Source organism: Cavia porcellus, unplaced genomic scaffold (genome assembly GCF_034190915.1).
Source record: "Cavia porcellus strain 051 isolate PalLab524CR breed Dunkin Hartley unplaced genomic scaffold, mCavPor4.1 scaffold_5, whole genome shotgun sequence".
Lineage (NCBI taxonomy): Eukaryota > Metazoa > Chordata > Mammalia > Rodentia > Caviidae > Cavia > Cavia porcellus.
The window spans coordinates 96881557-96908385 of record NW_026947488.1 but is presented as its reverse complement, the minus strand read 5'-3'; the positions used below and the strand labels follow the sequence as shown (position 1 = coordinate 96908385).

The 26829-nt window shown below is 41.8% G+C and overlaps 1 protein-coding gene across 5 annotated transcripts in view; it reads left to right on the top strand.

Moving 5' to 3' along the window:
- The window catches only part of Mapk10 (mitogen-activated protein kinase 10), a 282143-nt gene extending 258344 nt beyond the window's left edge, over positions 1-23799 (top strand). For 4 of the 5 annotated variants that reach the window (XM_063249378.1, XM_063249377.1, XM_063249376.1 and 1 more), the window contains 3 exons: positions 11230-11293; positions 12925-13002; positions 21624-23799. In XM_063249378.1, the coding sequence (XP_063105448.1) occupies positions 11230-11293; positions 12925-13002; positions 21624-21766 (285 nt within the window). In that variant the 3' untranslated portion in view covers positions 21767-23799. Of the gene's footprint in view, positions 1-11229; positions 11294-12924; positions 13003-21618 lie in introns of all 5 variants that reach the window. The other variant, XM_063249380.1, reaches the window with a different exon arrangement.
- The last annotated feature ends 3030 nt before the right edge of the window (positions 23800-26829 follow it).

The following is a 26829-nucleotide window of genomic DNA, read 5'->3' as shown; positions in this document are numbered from 1 at the left end:
TCAGTTAACTCAAAAGCTCAGAATTGTTTTCCTTTTAAATCCGCCCTTAGAATATTTCACTGCTGAATGAAGAGACATTCTGCTTTTAGAAGTCACAGGTATGAAATGTACTTGTTAAAGGGGGGAGCAGAGGCATGGTAGTGCTTGCTTCTCTGTGACCACACACATCCCCGCCCCTGCCCCCAGTAGGGCTGAGGCTGCCGTGGAGGCATCAGGGCATCAGGGCCCCCTCATTAAAGTGAAGAGTCTGGGTGGGATGTGCAGGGCATTTCGGAGGCTCATTACTAACTAGAAATAGGCCCTGGGCTTCTGGTGACTCCACCTCTCCCCACAGTGCACCCTCCCAACCTCCTTCCCTAGCACGACTGCTCCAGGAGCAACTTGAGGATTGGCGTTTTGTCAGATTCGCTTACATCCTCTAGGGTGCCATGCATTCTCTAAGATGGGGGTCTCAGAAATGTTGGCTGACCCAGTGACACTTTTGAATTATCCTCATATTGGCTGTTTTTTTTTAAACTTTCTTTTGATGCGCCTGTGCTTCATTACTGCAATCAGAAGAACCCTGCCATCACGTCTGGGTAAAGTGACTTCATAAAGATCACACCCAGACACTAAGCTTTTAAGCTCCTGCTCACTGCATTATGTCATAATAGTCTTGAAAGTGTTGCCTTTTCGTCACAGAGAAGGTATTTTAATAATTTTATCTACTAAGGAAATTCAAAATCGCAATCAGTTTCCAGTAATGACATCATCCACTTCTTTTGACAATGTCGTGTATAAATGCAGCATACATGGACTTTCTCATACAGTGTGCCAAATGGATCAAGTCCATGGAACCATGTAAGTGCAGTTACTACTAGATTAACGGGAGCCTTCACATCTGATTAAAAGATTCCACCAGTATAGAACTTTGAAATAATGTTCTAGACTTGTTCAGAGATCAGAAAAAAAAGATACCAATTTTTAAAATTAGGCAGTTGAAAATTAGTAGATACTTTGCAGCTGACAAATGAACCAGTAACATCTAAGTTACAATATAGTACTGCACTAAGGCTTCAAGGTATATTACCTGAGAGAAGTTCCTGATGCTCTCACCGTGTTTCTGTGTTCGCTGGATCCGTACCCCAGGGTTTCCTCATTGGTGTGATCTGGAGAAGCGTGGCTTCTCACTGTTTGCTCAGGTTACTGTGCCCGGGATAGCAGCAATCCTTTTGCTCTCGTTGTGTGGTTGTAGAGCAAAGCAGCGAACAACCGCCTGAATCTGACGAGGTAACTTGGTGGTCTGTGTATGACACACTGCTTTTGACTTGATTTGTTTTCCAGGTCCTTTATAGGTCATTTATCATCCTGTAGCATCTTGTTGAGGCTGAAGTGTCCTGTAGACCCCGGGAGGGGTCCTTGCTTACGACACCACCTGATGTCACTGCTCAGAACTTTGATTGACTCTTTTCCGTGAGAACCTTGCACATTTTGGTGAAATCACCCATTTTGATGTTTACCTCCCCCAGCTTGACTGCTGACCTGAACTGCAGGTTTATCTACTGAGTGCCAAGAGCAGCAGCAGCGGTGCCCAGGACTGATCAGGTACAGGACTTGAGCTGTGCTCTCCTGTGCGGTGCTGAGCACTGCTCTGGTGTTTGCAAAACCCATCCCCATACTCAGTCTTACTTAAGCCTCATAAATACTTCAGAAAATGATGATTATCCTCAACAAACCTTACCAGGCTGACCTACAAAACAGCATTCCTCCTCCTCTGGTCCATGCAACAGTCACCCCTGTCCTGGACCATGTGACAGCCTAATGCTTCTTCTGGTTCCATGCTTGTCCCTCCTGGGTGTACTCCTGGGTGCCCAAAGCTTTCCTTCTAAAATGTCAAACCGGTCATAAAATTTCTCAGCTAATCCTCTTCCATGGCTTCTTGGGTAGATCTCTGAAGTATTCTTCCCGAGTACAATGCTCTATTTCAATGCTGCTCCAGATTTTGTCAGAATCCTTCTTTAAAAAGGTGTTTTTACACACATACACACTCACACACAGACACACACACACACACACACAGGTATGCACATTCCAAGCTAAACCTTCATATTTTGATATTTTTCTCTTATTTTACACTTCAGGATTACATTAATGGGCTGTGTAGTAGTGAGTGTAGAAAACATCTCTCTCCTTGGTTTGACCCCTGTCTGCTTTCCTGATTTTGTTTTCTGTGCCACATCTTTTCCCATTTCTGCCAGTACAATGGCCTCCTTGTGTTCCTCTGACCCTGCCAAGTAAGCTCCTTCCACTGGGTAGGTTTTGTGTAGGTTTTGCCTGGGAAATTCTTCTTCCCAGTTATCCATAGGACTGTCTTACTATGTTGTTATTATTTGAAATTGCATAGCTCTTTCTATTGCTGGTCTCAGTCATTAGAATTAAAGATTCATAGAGAGAGAGCCATCGTTGTTCCTAAGTGCCAAACATAGGACTGGTCCTTAGAAGGATATGAAGGGTTTGACTATTAGTAGTCACATAATCACTATTTGTTGAAGAAATGACTCTACGTTTACACCTGAAGACCCGAAGGCTTGTGATGTTAATGATGTTAGTGCCTTGATCAAAGTGGGTGTTACACATGTATATATTAAGCTAGAATCTGTGGATCTTAAAATCACTCAATGTCAAACATACTGTCACCTTTTAACTGACAGATTTTTCCAAATACATAGACACTACGATTTTAGAGCAGCGATGGTTCTTTATCCATTTGCTCTGCTGGTTGAATGTTTACTGTGGATAACGTACAAGCCCTGGATGCCAGCCCTTGGCTCAGGTACTTGTCCCACAGTCCAATGAGAAGACAAACAGGCAAACATTGCATGATACGTAGTCCTGTTTTAAGTCCTGCCATATAATGGAATTACAAAGAAAAAAATTACCAGTAATATGGGTAGGAGGAGGCTTGTTGGCAGGACTGAAATCTCCAAGGAAATAGGATGGCCAGAGCAGGAATTGGAGAAAGGCGGGCAGAATGAAGAGACCGTGCGTACAACCCAGGGTCAGCAAAGATGCAGAGAACTGCGGGTCTCTGGGGACAGCTCAGGGGAGATGGCAAGAAATTATTTGGGGCAGTAGGCAGGGAGCAGGTAAGGAAGAATTTTCTAAGCATTGTCATAGATCACAGACTCAGTGTGAGGGTTGAGGGAAGCCACTCACCAGGAGGCAGGACAACAGCATCTCAGCCTGGAATTTCCACACTGCTCTCTTTGCAAATTAGAACTAGAGTAGAGCAAGGGCAGAAGAGAGGTGTCGGCACAGGTCTGAAGCAGCATGGGACAGCACGGGAAATGATAGTCTCATTACAGACATTGCAGGAACACAGAAGAGAATCACGAGCAAAGATGTGGAACTCAGGGTGACTAAAAACACATAGCAGTTGGTTAATAAATATATGTTGAATGACTTTTAAACAGTAAGACTTATGACTCGAGCACTGGTGATTACTAGTGCAAATGCTGAGGCTTTTCTATAAAAGAACCACAGGAAACATTAATATCCACGGAGCAGTGAAGGAAATTTCCAATTTTAAGACCTGACCTTTTGATTGTATAAAAGTTGTAGTATCTATGAAAACCATAGGATTAAAAGTGGGGGAACTGAATTTAAATTCCATTCACACCTCTAGAGTATTACTTAATCAAGCTTTCTAATTACGCTCATTTCACACTGTAATTAAAATCCACATTACTAGTTTTTACAAGTTTTCCAGGTCACTTCGTACAGCGGTATCTCCAAACAATTCTCATGCTTTCTACATATAACACGTTATTTTGTGCTTTCTGTGTATAGCACATTACGGGGTGCCTCGGCTCATGAACTCCGTTTTCTCCACGACTCTAGTCACGGATTGAACTGGACAAGAATTGAATTAAATTCCCCCATTAAGGTCCACATTGAACTTGATTGAGTTCTTATTCAAGTTGGTTTGTGGTCAGAGTTGTAGAAACAATCATATTCGTGAACCGAGGCACTATAATACAATGCTGCCTTACGCATCACACATTCTCAAGAGGCGTTTGTTGAATTACCCGTATGATGTTCACTTTACACTTAGGGTGAGTTTTCTCTTGAGCAAAGCCGTGTATGTCTGGGTTTCACTGCACAGCGAGTGACCCACCCAAGATCTGCCTCGTTGGTAGCGGGGTTCATGGTGCACTGAGTCCGGTGCACTTTCCAGGGTCCTTTCCAGGAAATCAGTGACTTGGCCAAATCTGGAACCCTCACTAACTCTGCATACAGACTGCATGTGACTGAGAAATACAGAATTGACATTCTCTTTGATTACAAGTGCCACGTCTCTTTGTTCTGGTCTTTAAACTGTACAGAAATCATTTCGTTGAACTAAGAAATGGCTGTCACTGAAGACAGAGACACAGTCACTTTATCTCTGGTGTCTCCTCTTGTGTGTGTGTAAATGAAGCTTGTTTTCACAAGTGACATGTTATTGTTATGTTTGCTAAGTGGTTAGAACAGAGAGCCCAACGTTGGCTGTGCAGCACAACCTCCTGGCACACTGTGGAATATTCCAGTGCCCTGGCCTCTCCCTCAAGCTGAAATGAGACTCTCGTGGGTGATATCCAGGCATCAGTCTTTGTGGAGACCACCAGGGGGTTTGTTGTGCAGCTTCCACTGAGACCTCAAGTGACAGAGCAATGAATTCACACAGCTTTTGCTTAATGTGCTCTTTTTTCCAACCACGAGGTGGCAGCATCAGGATGCACTGTGCATCTCAGCCCCGTGGAAGCAGAGTGGAAATAGGGGCTGGGGATTTAGCTTAGTGGCATAAGCACCTGCCTTGCAAGCAGGTGGTCATGAGTTTGATCCCTGGTAGTGATTTTAAAAAAAGGAAATTATGTCTCTAAACTAATGAGTAGCTTCTTTGGTGTTCATTCTGGGGGAGAGTCCCGGATGGTGTTGATCTCCCTGCTATTCTGTGTTGAGTTGTTTTCCTAAATATCTCAGTTACTCTCCCATTGCAGGACCCGACACCCAATCCCTGCAATTTAATAGAAGAGAGGTTATTTCAGGTTTCAGAACTGCAGGGTCTGCAGGCTCCAAGTGAGACACTGTAGAGCGAGAGCACCTGGTGGGGAAAGCTGCCAGGGTCTGGTGACCAGGAAGAAGAGGAGGAAGGGAGGAGACCTAGGGCAAGACCACCCCCCGGGTCACACCTCAGTGACCCACACTGTCCTTCCAGACCGCCTCCCCACTGCAGGTTGGCTATGTATTCACCATGAACACATGCATTGATGAGTACAGCATGCAATGCAGTCATCTTCCAAATACCTCAGATCTGAACTTCAACATCAAGTAAACTTTTAAATACATCTGTCAGTGCATTAAATTAGCAAGAATTGCAAGCCATATTTGCTAATGCAAAAGAAAAAAAGACTAAAAAGACAGAGGAGTTTAATACTGCCTTTCCCACACAGACACAATTATTTTGCCTTGGCATGCTCCATTTGCACACTTACAAGAGAAAAACTGTTATAAAGATTGAATGACACGGTGTATGAAACCAGCTTCAGAGAAATGGATGATGAAGGTGTTGAGGAGAAAAATGACAGTGCTGTTACAGAGTTAGTTACACAGAGTCCAGAAAACCCCAGGACACAGTGTTCTTACTGTGAGTGGGGTGTGTGTGGTGGGGATAATCTTGCTTCTCTGCATGTGGATCTCTTCCTTCCCTGGTGCGCCCTGCCTTTTGGCTTCTGGCAGTGATTACTGTGCATGGGTAAGCAGGCTCCAGTCTCTCTCATTCCACCTGAGAACACAGAATGAAACCAGCACCATTGCTACATTTCTGATATTAGCAGTGGTGGTGCCTGCCGCCTTTATATCCAAGTCCTTGTTCGGCCATAAGCATGTCATTCTCAAACCTTGACACTGGTTTCTCTAACATCGCCAGCGGTCTTCAAAGTACCAAATTAGAACTTCCATGCATGCACACAGGTGACACTGTCTGTGTCCCACACTGTGTCCCTGGGCTCCTGTAAGATCTGTGCTCCTGTCTCCCTCAGCCTCTACTCCTGGGGCTCAGCTGTTTTCCTTGCCCTTAGAGTTGAGGCTACCAGGGCCTCTCTCTTGTCTGCCCTAAAGACTTTTTCCCCTGAGATCACATCTCCTACCACAGCCTCAATTTAAGTACCAGAAATGACTCAAATCCACATTGCCCTGAGGTCTGGATCTGTAAATCTAACAACAGTCGGAATTTAAGTGGGCGTCCACCTCCACGTGACTGCTCAGAATCTGGACTGCGTATCTCTTCCCTTTCTCCTCAGCCCTTGGCACTCCTGCCTCCAGAGATGGGGTCAGGTCCTGGCGGGGAGGCGTTCAGCGCTGCTCTGCCCAGCCCTTACACCTGTGCCCTCGCAGCTGGGAGGCTTCAGCGCCCCCTCTGAGACAAGACACCCCGAAGTGCAGTCACCTGCTGCCTTCATGTCTTCACTTGACCTTAGCCCAGCAGGACATCTGTGGGCAAGCCATGCTTGCCGAGGGTATGGATTCCGCCCTGCATTTGTGTCCCCTCCTGTCCCCCCAGCAGTCCCCTCAGAGCCCTGCTGCAGATGGCCACTTGTTCGTGAATTACATTCACAGGATTTCTGCCGGGAATTCAATGTGAGACAGCGGTGGTAGGGTGGCAAACAGAGCGGCTTAGCATGTGCGTTACCTCACATCCTCTCTTTTCCTGTGTGGCTGAAGACAACCAGATTGCCTCCCTTCAGCTATTGTCAATAATGCAACGCCTTATTACCTGTAGTCACCGTGTTGTACAATAGCTCTGGAACAGACTCTTTCTGACTCAGTGAAGTTTTATATCCTTTGGCCCACATAAACATTTCCCAATGAATGACAGTAGTGGTCCCTCGACTAGGTCATTGAATGAATTCATCACTAAATGAGGAATTACACATCATATGTGCATTGCAGTATTCAGAATGAAGAAATTGGCAAAGAAAACTCCAACTTGATGCCTTTGCTTTCACTTGCATAACTCTATGTATAGTACTGCAGTGCATAACAGAACAACCTACAGTGCTGCCTTGCACAGTACAATCAGCAAAAGTTCCAGTACTGTATAACCAAGATGTACTTCACCAGAAAAAGGTATTGAGACCCAGTAAACAAGATGTACGGAACTGTACAAAAGAAGGTGGGTTATAGGTCTGGGCTGTGCATCCTGGTTGTAAGTTTGAACAGTTGTTTGACCAGGTTGGTTTTTAAATGAGGGGTATCAGTACCCCACTGTGTCACTAGCCAGTCCTCAGCAGCCCGACTGTACTTTCTTCTTCAGTGAGCTGAGTGATTTTTCCATGGCACGTGGGGGATCACGCTTTGTGTGTTTTTCCGTGCCTCGTGTATTTCTCTTAGAGAAGGTCAATGTCGTGGAACTTTTCCCCATGTTTTCTTCTAGTAATTTTAAACTTCAGGTTTTATTTTTAAGTTTTAAACTCATTTTGAGTAGGTTTTGATACAGGATGTGAGATAAAAAGTCTAATTCCTGACTTGTGCATGCTGACACCGAGTTGAGGAGACTTTCCTTGTCATGTGTTTGTGGCATCTTTGTCAAAATCTCTTGACCATAAATGCATAATTTCTGGGCTCTCTATGCTGTCCCATCTACTAGTCTCTGTTTTATAATCCCAGTGCCATGCTGTTTGGGTTATTGTTGGTTTGTCATGCATTCTGAAGTCAGATAGTGTGAGGATGTACCACAGTGCTGGATAATAGAAGGCTCTCTGCCTTTCTGGTTATCAACAAAACTGAAGCAAACACTACAAAATTGTTCATTGATTCCTCTTTTTAAACTTCCTGCCATTGCACTGCTATCTGATTACAATATTCTCATTTTATACGTATTTCTCTAGTTTGGGAGCAGTGGACCTTTCTTCCTCGGACTGTCTTTAAGTTCTGGTATTTGACAGGATTCCTTGGTCCCTGCACCTTCTCTTTTGACCTCTTCCATTGTCATAGTTCAACATATTTTTGCTGGTATTTGTGCATCTGCAAGCCTCTGGCCAGTAGCACTCATATGAATTCAGATCCACTTAACTTTCAAATAAACATCTCTGCTCACACAGCCTCAGGCTTTCTCTCTGCCAGCCTCATCTCACTCTGTGTTCATGTCTTCAGCAGAGTCTACCAGCACCGTCATCTGCCCAGGTACTCAGCTTAGAAAGCAGGATCATTTTTCTCTCTCACTGTGTGTAATGCATTAAAAATCCAATGTGTTAGTTTTACTTATTAAACTCATTAACTATTTTTGAATAATGTATAACTTCTGCCCTTTCTCACTTTCCAGTCTCCAGTTTGATTTTTAAATATTTTTTGTAGATAATACAATAGCTTTCTAGCCCTGATTTCTGTTGTCATTCTTCAATCCAAGCATAGATTTGGCAATGCTAGGTGCTTAAAACCTTTGTTGGATGACTAAATTTAATAAGTGAATAAATTTAAAAATTAACATTTTATAAATCATAATAATCATGTATTTGTTCCTGTGTTTATCTTGTTTAATTCAGTTTGAAAATATATACACAATGCCATCAATACAAAATATGTACAAGGCACCTTGTTATTATGTATGCTATTCACGTGTGAGTCTGTGGTTCAATTTCTGCAGGACTTTCAACTAAGAGAGCAAAGGCAAATCTTCAAAAATAATAGAAAAATATCTCCAGTTTCTTGAGGGATGAATGAAGGTCACAAAGCCTGATAGTTCTCTATTCATTCCCCAATTTTCTTTATCCCTGCTCCTCATTTCATTTATATTTGCATTGTTACCCAGAAAAATGGGATTCTCCTGTTTAATAGGATGGGAAAACAGAAAAGCTGAGCCGTCAGACAGTAACTGCTCTTAGCAGAGAGGCAAAGAGTGCCACAGAGCGTCACACATTCACGACTGCTATCCAAGCGCGTGTGCACGTGTGTGTGCTGTGCTGCGGCTCTCTTTGGATTCTCCATCATCTAGAAGATATCTTTATGTGAAGGTGTCCTCATCAAGCAGGTGACATTTGCTTCCTCTCTTTTGAAAACAAAGCAAAGCAACAAAACGGAAGCAAACACCCAAGTCTGAGTATAAGCTCATGGGCCGACGTCTTGAGTAATAGCTGTAAGAATGTTTTTAAAGCGGGTGTCTGGTTTCCCTGAAGGGAAGAATCCTGGCCTCAGCACTCTGCTTTCTCTCTGCACAGTTTGTGGTTAGTCTGTGTACTCGCGCTTCATACATGAGCCACAGCTGTGTCCTGAAGTGCCAAGAAAAACCACTTCGAAATAGCGTTGTTGCAAGCAGACAATGGTGTTTATGAACTTTGGCAGCGTCTGCACTCGTGACCATATTTAAATATGAAACTTGACTGGAAAAATCCAGCACATAGGGAAGCCAGTAATGTGGATCCTGCGCTGGGTCTACTGTTGGTAGGAAAAGGTGCACCCCAAAGCACAGAGGTCTGAGGCCTGGCAAGCCGCGCACATTGTCCTGCAAAGGTCCTGAGACCTAAGCACAGCAGTACGCATTCTTCCAGGGAGCACAGCAGGCAGCCTGCCTCCTGCAGGGAAGTCATCATGGCTGCCAAACCAGGCTTCGACTTTGCAACAGCTGGCTTCTATTATGCCTCACAAATTTTCAAAAATAGCCTCCTTTTGCTTGTTCACTCATGAAATCATAATATTCATGTAATCTGAGACTCTGGACGATTTCCTAAGTCAGGTCCAGTGCACAGCGGCTGACCTCCAGTGTTGTCCCCTTTATCTGGCTGGACTTGAGGGTTTCAGGGTTGGAGGAGGGCTCCTTTGCTTAACTGTCACCGTGCTGACTGCCGCCGAGGGCCTAGTGCCGGCCCTATTGCTGCTCCACCAGCCACATCTGAGCAGCAGTGATGTTTAAAACCTTTGTCCCCAGTAGCAAGTGTGCGTGCTACAGCGAGATCTCATTTCTCAACCCCTCGGCTGTGCGCTGGCTTCTCCCCACGGCTGAGCAGTCTCCTGCTTTCACACCCAGGCACTTCTGCAGGCTGTGAGCTGCCCGGTGTGCGGGGCGGGGTGAAACTCATGGCTTCCAGAGACTGTGAGTGTCGTCACGAGGGCACTGTGAAGCCAGATGGTGTTTCTGAACAGTGTTCCCTAAGCCTTCTTTGTCGTATTCCTTTTGGGGGGATCCACATCCCCGCAGGTCTGAGTCACTGGTCCTGAGTAAATCTTTTGGTTTCTCACGAAAGGCTTGGAGCCTTGAGTTCCCGGCTACTCTGTCTCAGGTCCTGCTATCTCTGCCTCAGTCTAGTAAACATCATGTGGCTCCCCTGGCTTGCCTTTCTCTGTCTCGTAGTAAGGTGAGTTTTGGAGAGATTTTTTTCCTTTCAGTGTCTGCTGGCTTACATTGGGCCTACTATCCCCAACCAAAATGCTAAGAACATGAGAGTGGGGAGTTTATTTGGCATATTTTTATTTCTTTATGAAGAAAGAGAATGTGTGGGAATATCTTTCTCCCTATCCAAACCCCACATATGAAGAGAAGTGCTGACTGCGTACATCGGACCAAAGGCTCTGTTCCTTCATCTCTCCCAGAGAGGACTCACCTGGGGGCTTCTGGGGGGCTCCAGCTGGCCTCCTTCTGTGACCAGCTGTTGGAGGGGGTGTCTATTGAGACCATTTAAATATAGGTCACATGACTATGTATAATGATATTTTATGGTGTTTCAAGGAAAACAAAAGATTAATAATCTCAATGTTTCTTTATAGTGAGGACTGATCCTATGGTTTGTTGGGAAGTATTGTAAGAGTTTTCTTCTGAGAAATCTAAAAGTGGACCAGATCTTATCAGTCTGGGAGCATTTTAGTAGGATCCGTTATAGGGCAGATGAGCAGCAGAAAGGGTAGCTTCTGTGACCTGGTAATCAGGGGTTGGATTGAGTTTCAGCCACTAGTGGCTGGACTGTGGGTTTCTGAGCCAGGATGTGTGGGCATGTGGATGCTCAGGATGGGATCTGTGGCCGTGTTTATTCATCAGCAATGCTGAGATCCAAGGAGATCATCCAGCAGTGTGTGGGGAAACTTCTAAATTAGTGTCGCTGCTCTGTGTTTATGTAAGGTTGTGACCACCACCAAAATCAGTGACACCAAGGTATACGCACTGGTAAGAGTTTAGTCATGTGTAAGTTACTTACAGAATTTTTATTTGTTTTTATTCTGCAGCCTCCACCTCAGATTTATGACAAACAGCTGGATGAAAGAGAACACACCATTGAAGAATGGAAAGGTGATTCTACTACTCATAAGTGTATATTTTTTACTTTATAGAGACTTAGAACACAGAAAGTACCTGGCACTTCTATAATTTACAAAGTGACCCAAGACCTATTCTTATAAAATAATTTACTGAAATTTTAAAATTGTTCTCTTGGGCCATTTTCAAAATTTCTAAAATTTAATCTCTCTTTTCATACTGGTAGCAAACTGAGAAACTAATTATTGGCATCTTTGCAGGTAGTACTGATTATCGAAGGGTTTATTGTTGTGGAGGGCAGGCTTCCACTCAAAATTTCAAAATCTAGCTTTCCTGCTTGTATATAAAAAATTTGATTTTTACATATAGCATGAAATTAAAATTAGGTCTGAAATGTTTTTAGACTTTCAAAAGAGGAAGATAGTTATTAATGAATTCATTCACTGAATGTATAGGATTTCCCATGCAGATAATAAAAGGAGTAATGAGGGACTTGAGCCTTTTTCTTTCAGAAAAAAATTCTCCAGACTTTTGTTCCATCTTCAAAACAGTACCTAAGTTGAAACAAAGAGGAGAGGCAACTCAAAGTTGCAGAGCACTATTAAACTCATAGAAATAACTACAGAGTAGAATAGTACCAGAAGCTGTAATGTGAAGAAACTAAGTGCTCAGATCAAAGTGGGGAGAAACATAAATGGAGAATTTGGAGCAAAGGGAAATATATTTACCTTGAAGGAATTAATAAATATAAATTGGGATTAGAAAAATAGTAAAATACCGAATAGGGGCTATAAGAATGTCAGGAAAGGCCAAAATTTACAAGGAGAACAAAAAGACTTTCTTGGGCAAGAGACCGTGCTGGTGAAGATGGAACACTGAATCAATGCAAAAGTAAGCAATGAAAATGCAGCCAGGAGGAACCTGCTTCCTTTGGTCTAATCACGAATAGAGGAGTTTGCGGGGTTCATCATAAGAGAAAGAGATACAGCCATCAGACAAAGACATAGACTAGACTGGGGAAAGAAGTGTGCATTAGAGTTGATGATTATGTGAGCCTCAGGCTACCAAAAGCCAGGGTGACCAGGGCTGGATAATTTTTAGCAAAAGGGGAAAAGTTAAAAGAACTAAAGAACATTTAGTTCATAACGTGCTAGCAATAAGAAAGACAAACATGGATGCCAATTTAGCAATGAATGAGATGAATCTTTAGCAGGCTGTCTTTTAGGCCTGTTTAGATTTAGGATGTGAACCTGGAAGAAAAATAATGACATGACAGGTGTGAGGTCAGGTCATAATTTAATGTGAGAAATTGTGCATCTTACTTAAGGTGCACGTATTAAAAAGCAGGTGCTCAGAAAAGGTCAGCAAAGTCCTTGATAAATACCACAAGATTTATGAGAAGTGCCTACCCACTGAGAATTCAGAAAAACACATATCTTTCATACATTTGTTTATTAACTTTGTTTATTGTTATTAAATTTGTTTATTATTGAGGAGCTACTTTTGCCTACTTCATCCTAATTTCAAGGAAAAAATAGAAATAGAGGTATAAGTTGACTTTTTATATTGCTCAACTCCATTGAAATACTGTTATGTTATGAATAACTTCTCTGTGGATTAAGAAACATTTGCTGTATATAGTAACATGGGTAACTTTCTTACAGAACTTATTTACAAGGAAGTAATGAATTCAGAAGAAAAGACTAAAAACGGCGTAGTGAAAGGACAGCCTTCCCCTTCAGGTACCCACTCTCAGTGAATAACCCATAACCTAGTACCTGGCTCTGTCCTGGGCTCCGGGAGGGGTCGCAACCAGTTACGTCACTTCCTGAACCTGTGAGCAACTTCCATGCTACTGTTTCCCCATGGCTTTAATTTTATTTGTTCTGACATTTAGTTTGGCGTTCATTCTGGTTATTCTGATTATTATGGCCCAGCACAGAAGTTCTCTTAGAACTGATTTTAATACACTAACACATGCGAAAGAAATGCTGACATGGGTTTCTTCAAGAATAAATGCTATTTGTAAAACACGGAGACTCAAGTCCTAGCTGGCCACCAGGCCAGTGGAGAGCTCAGAGACCCCCTAGGTCCCCCCTCTCCCCTCATCCACTCTCAGTTTCTGAACTCTTCCTGAATCGGTGTGATCATCATGTGCCTTTACCTTGTGTGCTGTGTGATTGTCACCTTTCTTATATTAGGACAAAATACCTGACATAGGCAACCCAAGGGGAGAAAGGTTTATTTTGGATCACGGTTTCAGTTTATTGCCACAGGCTCCTTTAAATTCCTTCTGTTTCTTTGCAGGGGGATTTTTTGTGTTTGTTTTGAGACCCAGTCTCACTCTGTAATTCAGGCTGGCCTTGAACTCCCTGCGAAGCCCAGGATGCCCTTAAACTCTCAGTGATCCTCCTACCTCAGCTTCCAAAATACTGGGATTATGGGCATGTGCCCCACACTGCAGGTTCAAGGCAGATACAGCAAGGTAGAAGGGTGTGCAGGAGATGAGCTGCTGAACGCATGGCGACCAGGACCAGAGCCAACAGGAAAGTGCACAGAGAAAGTCAGGCCCATCAAAGTCGCACCCCAGCGACCCGAGTGACCTGTTCTCTGGGAAGCCTCACTTCCTTATAGCGTCTTGGGCTGTGGACACACCAATGGGATAACGTGTGTTCAAGATTAGCCCTGTGGGGGGCTTAGCAGTGTAAGCCCTTGCCTGGCAAGCGTGTTAGCACTATGGCAGGTCAATTTCCTAACTTCCAGGAGTCTCTAGTCCAGGCAAGTTGACAATCAAAATGACAGTCACAGTCAAGGCCACTTGAAGTAATTTGCACACTCTTACTAATGATAATATATTTTTCCTAAGATGCATGTTCTGAATATAAAGCATTTTAGAAAATATGGTTTATTTTCACCTTTAAATTACATCGAGCTCATGATGGCTAGAATATAACCTGCAAAGTTCTAGTTTAGAAGAAAACGTATTTGTGTGTCCTACCTTTAATCAAAAGTATTTTCCATTCATTGCAAACTGTTTTAGGGTTAGGGTACAGGGTGAATTAATGAATCCATTACTCACTCCGGAACTACTCTGTGAATCAGCCTGACACCCAGACGCATAGTTACTACGAGTCCTTCTTCAATTCTGTCCCAAGTTGTCCTCGGAGAAGGCAACGGGGCACTGGCACTGTCTTCCACCTTGCCCACCTTAGTTACTCTTTCTAACAGCTGGATTGACTCTGAAGAAGTTGTTTCTAACTTCTCTAAATGCTCTCTGCTGCTGACTAAAGAACTCTTAAGACAACATCAGTATCCATCCAGAAAAATTCGTGGTGTTAAAATTCCTCTTATAATCAGAACAAATTTTCCTAGACCTATTAAGAAGTTGAAACACCAAGATCTGGAGAAGATGCCAGTTTTTCCTACTGGGATGGAGCACATTTTCAGTTCAAATTATCATTCTTCATTTCTTTTCTATACTACTTTGCTCCCAAAGGCTTTTAATATATTCCCAAAGTATAGGATCCTTTTAAATTTTCTATTAGTCCCTATGTTTAAAACATTGGACCTCTTGTTTTATTAGCCCTTACTGATTATAAGTTTACTGAGAAGATTTCCACATTCATCTTTGCACACTGTTAAGTGCTAAGTCCTGCAATATTAATAGTTCAATAAATATTTACTAATTTGAAATTACCAGTCAGGTCATCACTCAGCATGCTGCTTGCTGCTATTCCAAAAGCAGTATTCAAGACAGGACAACAGCTTTAATCAAGTACCCAACTAAGTAAATTCATGCACGGTGATGGAGCTATTTAGTCACCCTGTTATTCACCATGAGTTTACATGTGACAAGGATTAAATCACCTCTGACATTTCTTCATATACCCCAGAATGGTTTGCTGCTTTCTCTCTGTTGTTTTGATTCATTCATTTTGGAAGTATATATTTGTGATTATTTTTGCAGGCTTGCTTTCTTCATTATTAATGAATATTTCTATAATACATCAGGTAAGGTCAGGTAATGCATCAGTTAACTGAGAGTGAGAAGTCTAAACTCCTCTTTAACTGTGCCAACCACTGGTACCAGTCAGAGACTGTCTACCTCAGGCACACGTACCCTCAACTATATAGTTCACCGATGTAACAAATTCAGAATTAAAACAATTGTGGAGTCCATCTTTCATTACATGATTTTAACAGAAAATGATTTACAAGTAAATTTTGATAAATTATGCGTGTTGTGATGTATTTGTGCGTGATGTATCTGCATATATTTACACCGTGCCCAATATGGAACAGCTGCATGCTGGAGCCACCTCTTGCCACTTTAGAGATGCAATTGTATGCATCTCTTCTCAGAGTGATTTTATGGACAGCCTCTAACCAGCCAGAGAAATTTATAGCATGCAACTTGGCAGACTCTAAGAGTCAGTGCAGTCTCCCCCTGGAGAGCCACTTGTTAAATTTTTATTGGTGCATCACTGAATTAATGTGCTCGTGTATGCATGCAGCAAACTGCTGGAAAGAAAAAGCAATTACTGAAACATCTTTTGAAAAAGTTACTTTCCCCCTTCATGTCTCCACACCATATTTTTGTCTAAACATCTAGGACAAAGTGATCTTGCAATATGGATTCCCATCCTAGTCAGTGGTAATCCCACAGCAAGGGAATCAGTTCATGCAGCTCCTCAGGGGCAAAATGGTCTTAACCCTCAAGCCTGTTTTAGGGATGCTTTAAAAATGTAAACAGGAAGTTAAATGCACATTTTCAGAGTCAGTTCTGGATCTGAAATTTATTGATGGGCTTGTATATCAATCAGGACTACATCTAAGCCTCAGATACATTCCCAAGCCAATAATTTTACTCCCTCTGCCATCTGATTTCACTTGCAGAGTGATTTGTGCTCAAGAATAGCTTCACTGTTTGCTTCCTGAGTTAATTTGTAAAGACTGCTGCAAGAATAGTAGTCTGTGAACAAAAATTAATTTTCTGACAGCAGTTGTGTAGAATGTTAAAGCCAGAACAAATGCAGGAGGTCATCTAACCCAGCACTTTCCTATTTGTCTCTCACCACTATTCCATGTAGAAGTAAAGTTCCCTCAGTGACAGTGACCCACCGAGATGGAGATGCTTAGCACATAGTGGGCAGAGATTTTTAGAAAGTCTTTAAATGAAAGATACACACGTCCAGGTGTTGTTAGTACACAGTCCCTCCCTCACTGTGTGGACAGCGTTCCCAGCCATGAGAGTAGATACCTCCCAGATGTGGTCACTTATTTAGTTCAATAAGTTGTATTTAGTTTTTGTTAAAAAATCATCAAGCCCAGATATGTTAGGAGCTCAAGATTATACAGAGAGAAATGAATATCGTTTGGTGGTTTTCTTTTTCTTAGATTTCTTCTCCTTTTTTTTGTATATATCTCTCTGTTGGTGGTGGTGTTGTGGAGTGGATTGTCAGAAAGAAATTTCCTTTTTAAAACCAGCAACAGTAATAATATCAGTGAATATCTTTTTGTGAGAGGACTTCTGGCTTGGAAATTTTCATTAGCATAAGTTATTTCATTTTATGAATTGTACTATATTAAAGTTAAAAGTAACTAATATCCCTCATTCACAACCTTATTAGTAATTTTAGTACCTTTAAATGTTACTGAAAATGTGCATTGCTTCACTGAAGGCAAAGCATATTATAAAATGCATCTCTCCACCAGTCCCTTCTGTGTAATAGAGAAGAAAGGGGTATTTGTCACATTGCTAAGGTGTCCTGGCAAGTGGACATCATAATTGCATTTGGTCTGGTTCAATTCTGTTTAAGAGGCAGTGAATTAATGTGAGACTAAGGTTTTTTTCTGTCCCTTTTTCTAAATGGATTCTTAATTCCTTTTTTTTTCCCAAGATGAGTTCTCATTATTTAGTTCAGGTTGATCTTGAACTCATTATGTAGCCAGGCTAGCTTCAAACTTACAGCGATCATCGAACCTCAGCCTCCCAAGTGCTGGGATTACAGGTGTGCACCACCACAGCTAGTGTCTGTGTGTTTTATTTGAGCTAATTTTTATGGTTTGCAAAACTTTTTGTTGCCTGTATGAAAATAGACCTGAATGGATCATATTAAAGCCAGAAGTGATTACAGTCATTTATTATAATGCAATAATGCAGGGAATGCAAAGCAAAAATTATTCATCAAACAGCAGTAAGATCATTAATACTTACCAGTCTTCTCTAAAAGACAGCTGATCAGTAACATTTGCCAATTTCTGTGGTATAAATATTTTCACCTTGACCAGTTGCAAGCTCCCACTGTGACACCAGTGAATGCAGAGTTGTAAAGTGATCCTAATAATTAGCTGTAAGAAGCCATGAACACTGCCACCAACACACGGAGAGACAGTGCATACTGTTCTCCTTTCCTAGTGCCAAGGAGAGGACCTGCTCCTGTAAGGCAAGCAGGGGGCATGGCAACTTTCACAGAGGAAGCATCAGAAGAAAAGACCTCTTTTGATTTGTGGTGTAAAAACTCAGGTACACTAGTCCGTAGAACCCTAGAAATGCAGGCTTTCTGTAAAGACTTGATAGGTTCTGAGTGTGGAGTAAGTGAAGGCTAATTATAAATTTACATTCAATATTGATAAAGTAGAAGACAGGACTCTTCTGATGCAGCATAAAGGTTGCAGCGAGCTAGGCAATGAGCACAAAAAATAAGAGGTGATTTTCCTTGGCCAAAACAGTGTAGCATCGTTTGATCTGTTTGATTTCCAGTCTACTGCCAATGAGACTCTTTATTCAAATAAACCAATAGTTCTAATTTACTACCAATGAACAAAAACAATTCCATTTTTAATTATATGAAAAACCAGGAAAATAACCCTTATGAATAAGTATAATAAAAGAAGTGCAAAATGTGTACTCCAGAAATTACAAAACATTGTTTAATCAGTGTTAAGTTAAAGAAGATCTAAGCAAATGGACAGATGTACTATTACTTATGGATGGGAATAGTCCCTATGGTGAAGATAATACTCCTCAAATTGACTTAAAAGTCAAACAATACAAAAATAAAGACTGTTTTCTTGCAGAAATCTAGCCGTAGAATTCAGGGTGAAATGCAAGGCACCCAGAGTAGTCAGACCATCTTGAAGGAGATAAAATTAGAGGTTCACATTGCCTGATATCCAAAATTAGAGCAAAGAGTCATATTCAATACAGCATGCTACTTATATGAAGATGTAGATCAATGCAATAGAATTGAGATTCCAAAAATAAATCCTCACATTTGTTAGCCATTGATTTTTGACAACTGTGTCAAGATAACTTTATAGGGAAAAATAATCTTTTCAGTAAACTGTGGTAAAACTGAATGTCCACTTGAAAAAGAATACAGTGGACCTCATCCTATGCTAGAATGATCTCAAAAAGGCCCATAAATCGTAGTGTAAGAATTACAGTTATACAGTTCTCAGAGGAAAATGTGAATTAAATCATCATGATCTTGGGTTAGAAAATGATTTCTTAGAGGTGACACAGAAACTCAAGTGACAGAAAACAATTAGAGAAATCTGACATTATCAAACCTAAAACCACTTGTGCTTGACCACTGAGACCTATTATTCTGTGCAATCAGTGTGTGCTGATAATTACTCAGAGAGAATGAACTTAAAGAAAATTAAACACAGAATTCTTCTGTGACCCAAAAACTCCATTCTTTGTTACATACCTAAGAGAAGTGAAAACACATCTGTACAAAAGTTGTACATAAAAGTTTATGAAAACATTGTGTACAGTGGGAAAAAAGTCTAACCCAGATGCTCATCACATTCCTACCAAGTAACTGTACAGATAAACCAGGTCAGTACATCCTAATGATGGGCCATCCTCCTTTTGTATAACAGGATGAAATACATACCACAGTGTGGATGAACCTTATGGATATTGTACTTTGTGAGAGAAACGAGTCACAACTGATCTCATATTGGGCTCTTCCATTTGTGTGAAATGTTTAGATTTGGCCATGCTGATTAGCCTAGCTAGAGCTGGAGAGTAGGCAGGGAGTACAAAGCTATGCTCCTTTTCGGAGTAATAAAAATGCCACAAGGTTGATTGCAGTCATGGCTGTGCTACTCTGAATATGCTAAAAAAAAAATACCTCAGTCTTCACACAAATTAAGTTTATAAAGCATATAGTATGTGACATAACAAAAATGTAATATGGGCATGATTTCATTTTTCAAGTCCATAGTAAACCTAAACTACAGCACAATGACTTGAAAGTTATTTATAAGAAAAGAATATATCATGTAGAGACAAATGCATGGTATAAAAAGTGCCATCTCACTCTGCACATCTATAATCCATCAGGCATTTGTTAAGGTCTGGAGTTTGGTCTTAATCCCAGCCTTTTGATAAGGATGTGGAAAAACTGAGGATGATTCTGAGAAGTCCATTTTAATGACACTAAATGATTAGATCCCAGAGCTTATGAGAGAATCTGAAAGATGCTTGTATAATTTAATGCATAACTGGGGAAATGCAATGTATGCATCGATCAGAGGTTATCTGGCACCATTTCCCTAAGAAGCATAACTACATAAAGGTGAAATAAAAGAAGGCCAGATAAGTTTGCATCGCATATTATTTTGATAGTGAGAATAATTATTTACACAATATAATAAGGCATTAAAAAGCGAGGGGCGGTGGTACATCCCTGTATCTCAGTACTCTGAGGTGCTGAGGCAGGAGGATCCCAAATTCAAACCCTGCCTGGGCCACTTCGCAACTTACTGAGATCTCGTCTCAAAATAAGAAACAACAAAAGTCAGGATGTCATTCCGTATAAGGGCACTGAGTATAATTTGCAGTACAAAAAAACAAAACAAAAAACAAATCTCTTCTGAAGATACTTAAGAGGTATTGAGAATTTTAGAAATTTAAAAAACATGAAAAATCCCCAAACTTTTCTATATATGAAAATATCAGGGTACAAAAGAATACATATAAAATTATCAAAACCAGAGAAACTTCTTAGCAAAAAAAGACTAGAGAGCAATATACCAGAAGTGTCATAGATCCAAGCATTACTCTGAGAATCAAAGCATATTATCTTATTTTTACACATTTCCCATTTTTAAAATAAATATATTTATAATCACCAAATGAAACCTTAATACACATGTGGCATCGGTGTATCACGTCCTCCTGGTTACAGTCAAATTCCCATCATGTTTTTTCCATGGATGAGCTTACTCCAGGCACAAGGAATGTGTGGATGTCTTTGCTTCTTGTTTAGTTTTATGTACTAGTTTGTTAGGTCTGTGTAATAACATTATTGTTATTTTGGACTTATTATTTTTCAGCAAACCCATCTTGCATACTGTATTTTCTCAAACATGATGTAATTTTAGTGAGGATTGCTAATCTCTTGCTAGGTGATTATACTGCAGGTATTGTCCTCAGCCAGCCGTTTTGTCACTGATATTGCCTGGGTATAAAGATTACCGGGAAAGGAAATTGCCCATTCCAGGGAGCTAGGGTGTAATTGCATTTTACAGTGCCTTTGCTTCATCTTTTCCTTCTCCAAGCTATTGTAACTCAGCAAGTTTTTAACTGAACATGCTTCTCAGAATTTCAACATCGTTATGTTCCCGCAGAGAAAAGAAATGAAAGAATTTTCCAAATTAATCTAAACTGCTAATTCAGAATCATTTGGAGGCCCCAGTAATCCAATGGGCTGGAGCATAAATACATACTAGAAAGTTAGGCTCTGACTTCTTTTTGTGTGTGTGACTTTTGACCTACTTTGTTTTTCAATGTGGATTTTAAATTTGATATCATTATTGACTATGTAATAATGTTTATATTACATACCTTCCTTTTACGTCTCCAAGTAATTCAGACTTCTGCCTATACATCCAGGATCAGTCCCTTGTGTGGGTTTGTCTTTAAAACTCCCAGCATTAAAAACAAACGGTCAGATTTTGTATTAAGGGATTTTGTTTAACCATCTCCTCATAAAGTGGTGTTTTTCAGCTCCCCATTCTCCATGCAGTCTCTGGGTGGCTATTGAAAATTATTATATGATAATAAATAGAGGAACTGGGTGTGTGTGTGTGTGTGTAAAGTGCATTGCAGGGATTGTTGACATAGAATGGGACGTGATAGCCCTGCACTGGCCCGTGAGTAACCTGTAGCTGAGGCTGCAGGGTTTCATCCTGATTTGCACCGTGTGACCCAGTCCTGTGTCGGTGACTCTGTGAGTGTCTGAGGAATGAATCCTCACATGAATGTGCCATCTGGACCTCTGCCTGGTCTTCCAAGGGGTCCGGTTCCCGATTTAGTCATGTGGTCTTCATTTTCTTAGCACAGGTGCAGCAGTGAACAGCAGTGAGAGCCTCCCCCCATCCTCGTCTGTCAATGACATCTCCTCCATGTCCACGGACCAGACTCTGGCGTCTGACACTGACAGCAGCTTGGAAGCCTCAGCGGGACCCCTGGGTTGTTGCAGGTGACTAGCCGCCTGCTTGCGGAACCCAGCGTTCTTCAGGAGCTGAGGGGATGGAACACACACACACCCGCACACACGCGCACACACACACACAGACATGCTCGCATGTAGACACACACGCTGAAGAATCAACAGGGGAGAGAATCCAAGCCTCCAAGGGAAGCCAATCTTTTAGCCTGCTTCTTCTCCAAAGTTCTGTATCGTAGCTGAGCTCCAATGTATATTTAACTTCTAGTTGCTCTTGCTTTGGTCTCTTTCCACCAATGCTTACCACAGAGAGCAAATCGAACACAAATTAGAGAAACCTTTCCCGTAAAGTGTATTTCCAATGGCTGCGAAACCAGCAACCTGTACTGCCCTTCCCTTCTGAATGGCATGACAAGGTGTGCAGTGGCCCCATCCAGCATGTGTGTGTCTCTATCTCGCATCTGCCTGCTCCTCTGGCCTAGTCAGATGGATGTAGATACAGATCCGCATGTGTCTGTACTTGGACAGCTCGGCAGAGAGCTGCTCCGTTGGTGTCCTCAGGGCTCCCCACGGCATCACGCGCTGGGGTCCCACACAGTCCATTTCTCTCGATCTATTACTCTGACATAAAACCATCTGTACTATATTGCCAGTATATAAGCTGTTTAGTTTGTTAATTGATTTAAGCTATATGTCTTACAAGAAAACATGTAAAGGGGGAAACGCGGGAGGGGGGAGTGAGCTCTCAGACCCTGAAGATGTAGCGTCCCGATTTGAACTGATTAAATGGCACCTGTGCACCAATTTGTAGAAGGAACATATGTGATGCTTATGGGCAGTGTGTGGGGGCACGGTAGCTTTCAGGTACCAAATGGCTCAGACTTAGGACGAAAGTGTGAATATTAGCCAGTGGTGAACAGGCAACAGGAACTGGAGGGTGCCTTGCGGTGTGGACTAATAACAGTGGAGATGATTGTCCAGAGGCCAGGAGAACCAGACATCTGTATTTTAAGGAGCAGAGCCCATTTGTCATTTCTGAATCCCATGTCACAGCAGGAGGCTACTGGAGAGAGTGCTGGTGAGGCAGGGTCGCTGTGTCACATTTCACAGCGAAAAGCATTAACATAGTTCCTAGCAGAAGCCTGTCTAGGGCAGTTTGTGATTCAGATGGTGGGCTGTGTTTTCTAGGGTGGGCTGCTTCTTGGGCTCATGCCCTGCCAAGGTTTTATTCTGAGAGGAAACAGTGTTGTCGTCTTCCAGAATAAAATAAAATTAATTAATTTAGATAAAGCCCCCAAAGCACAGAGTGATCCACAAGGTAGCATGTTGAAAACATCTCCAAAGACACCGTCTTTCCTCAAGAGAGGCCCTGACTCCTTAGTATGACTGCTGCTTCATGCTTACCTTTTTATGTTATGAAGTTGAACAGTGTAAGAAGGGCTGATAGGCTGAATATTGTACTGCAGTAGACGTGAGAGCAATAACATCCATGACTGCTGCGAAACCACATTAGCAATATGAGTTTGTCTTAAAGCCATGAAGCTTTCCTGTCAGTGTTTGGCAAAATCACCTGACTTTATTTTAAATCAAATCCAAGCGCTTTCTGGGCACTCTGGGAGGGTCTGTGGACTGTGGAGGTCACTGGACAGAGTCATCCCAGAAGGCTGCTTAGCAATAATCTCACCAGGCTAGGCTTTCCTTCTCGGTCACTCGGGGAAAGTGTCCGGCACTCTGGCCACCCTGGTGCTCACCAGTGTGTGGTATTTCACCTGAGGAATAACTAAAACACATAGAAGAAATGGTGGTGAGTGTGATCTGACCGGCACCTGGGAGCCCTTCAGAAATAGAGCAAACAGGGACACCGGTACTCTAAAAACTGCCTTAAATCCAGCAGCAGGGATGCTCCATCTCTTTTGAAGCAATAGAACTGTACCTGTTCCCACCACTGCCGAGCAGCCACTCAGGGGATTGCTTCCCATGGTAGGGTTCCTTGCAAAAGGTAACTTGTTTAAAATGCAGAGAACACCAGATTGTGCAGATTGTCCCCTGGAATAAAAATATCCCACTCTACTTGTTACCATTCTTTTTGATGAATGTTGCAGACTTTTTAAAAAAATGCCGCCTCGTTCACATGTGTCTTCTTGCTGTTCCTTGTGTCACGGTCTGGGTGTTTTGAACTTCCCTTCCCCGCGTCACTACTGTCTGTTTCTCTGAACTCTGCACTCAGCATATCTGTGACCTCTCCACTCCTCTGCTTTCTATCACATGGGCCTAAGTGCAGAGGTCAGGCAGCAGCTTGAAAGGCGCCTGTGTAAGGGGAGTGTCATGAACTTCACATGGACAACAAAAGCAGAAGGAAATCTCCACAGCATCTTGGAAGCAATCTGCTGTCTCTCATGTCTGCAGGCCTGATCATTTATTTTCTGAGTATACAGTCAAGAACTACACAATTCCAGGTCTTGCTCTTGAAACCTTTCCTGGGCTCTACTCCTCCTGTATTTCCTTGCCTATAGCTCTGGGAGGTCCCCTGTGGACAAGGGAAAAAAAAAACAAAAAGCAAAGAAACAAATCCCTTAGATTTACACAGCATTGACAAATAGAGGCAAGAATTTGGACTTCAGACAGGATTAATTTCCTAGGTCATCAGAGCAAGCTATACTAAAGATGGAATGACAAAGATAATTACCACTTTAAAAGCCCCCTGTGCTTCACAGTCTGAAGGGTCCTTGTTATAATACCCTTTCAAGGTGGTTATGATGATATTCAGAATATGTTATGTCTAGCATCAGTTCTTCTCAAGCAGCAAGAACACCAAATATTTCCTGTGTGGTCACTTGTTATTTCCAAAGGATGTTCTTACATTTTGGGTGCACTACATTTGTGAGAGTCATCCACACTATAATTTTGGAAAAAGGGAGAAGGTCTTGCCTCTGATGGGGATTGCTTTGGAATATGAGTTAGCACCTGAGGAGCTCAACCTCTGTCCTTTCAAGCTGGGGAGCTGCTGGGTCCACAGTGATCCTTGGTAAGACGTTTTGCAGTGTTTCCAAGAAGGGATGGGTGTGAGCTTGTGTGCAAGAACAACTAAATTGTTAAGAGAACATGGCAAACCAACACCAAAGTTGACACATCTTTACTAGCTTTATATGTGTTATGTGGACCCATGTGTTCATTTTTATAAATGCAAACATTGACCTCAAAACAAAATTTCTTCTTGTGGCATAAAAACAAAATAATATTTCATCTTCAAGGGCTTAATGTCTGAGCTCTCTAGAATGTAGTTCCCAGTTGGTTGAGAGCCAGGCCAGTTCCCATCCATTGGAGGAGGCTGTTTCATGCCTGGAAGAGAAGTTGTATAACTATGGAGTGGCAAGTGAGAAAATTGGTCTTGGCAAATGGAACTAGCAGAATAGATAAAAATACATAAATCATTTTGTGATCTGTCTGAAAGAGTATAAAAAAGCTGTTTTGTAAAGTTTTAATATTTATTGTAGAACCTACATTATACAAATTGTGTTTCTATTTAATTCTCTTAACATATGACAGTCTGCACCTTAAAAGCATTTGCTCTGTAAAAAAATGTTATTAAGGGACCGAGGATATAGCTCAGTAGCACAGGGTCTGCCTGGTAAGTGTGAGTTCATGAGTTTGATTCCTGGTACAAAAAAAGTCTAGAATGTTATCAACTAGCTTTGAATATATATATATATCTTCTACAACTCAGCCAGAGGATTAGAATTGCTCTAGGAATTTTTGTTACCAGCCTCTGGATCTGACTGAAGAGGAACCCACTTCCCTTCGATCCTTGCATTGTTAAGTATAAAAGCCCAACATTTATAACATATATCATTAAACCAAGGAATATCATCCATGTAAAACAAACAAAAGAACTGTAAATAGTTCAATCAATTATTTTGCTTGTGATTAAAATTTCGTAGTTTTTCTTTAACACTTAGTTCTTTGAGCAAACTGAGGTGGAAGGCCTCTGTTTATTCCTGGACTCCTGTATATCCAGCTTTTAATTATGTGGGACCAGTGGCCAGTATGTCCCCACATGCCATTCTCTGTTCACCTTGCCCTGTCCTTCTTGCAGTGGTCCTTAGCCTGTGATTCTGCATGATCGGACACTAAAGACCATTACCTATGATGAGCATTGGTTTATATCAGTGTTTATAAAATGTACTAAAGCACACACATACACATGCATGCACATATATGTTCACAAACACCCCCTGGCTGTTCTAGATCAATTCTGAAAGCCAAAGTCATGCAGGTCCTCTTTTGTAAAATCTTACAAGCAAGGCCTAAAGTCAGTCATCCTGGTGAATGAAATCAACCTCAGAGACGTTTAGCAAGGACTTGACATCATTCAAGCCATTTCTGTGTTCTTTCTCACATTCTCTGATTTCTCACTTTCCCTCTTCTGTTTGCAAAATACGTGTGGAACCAAGGATGGATTGGATGAGAGCTGTGGTTTCTTTTGACTCTTCATAGATTGATGCTGGATCAATATGTTTGATTTCTGTTTCTTATAAATTATTAAAACCAGAGGAAATTGGTTCCCCTTAATCAAACCAAAATGTTGTTGGAGTTTGCCTGTTGCCATGGTTACTCTGCTTCTTACCTCCCTGTCACACGCTGACCATGGGGCTGTGGAGGGTAGAGCCTGGCCATGCGGTCTGTTCTCCGCGCCAGGGTATGTATAAGGAACAGAGGGCTACTCTTTCACATGCCCACACACGTATCATAGGAACGCTGTGTTTTATTAAAGACCAATCTCTTCTAACTCTTCCCTTCATTTCTGTGTGCACACACCAGTTGTGTATCTGCCATTCAGTAAGTTTCCTATACAGTATGAAGGGGGGATCAGGGATTTAGCTCAGCCGCTCAAGCGCTTGCCTGGTAAGTGTGAGGTCGTGGGTTTAATCCCTGGTACCCCCCCCCCCCAAATCAATAAAGGGAAAAAAAGCCATTTTTTTCTGAGCCATTTATTCTGAGAATATGGTTAAATTTTTTAGATTAATGGTCAGAATTCCTAATCATTCTAATTATTATCTAAGACACTGATTTTTTGTTGATGTGATAGCAAACCTTAATGTT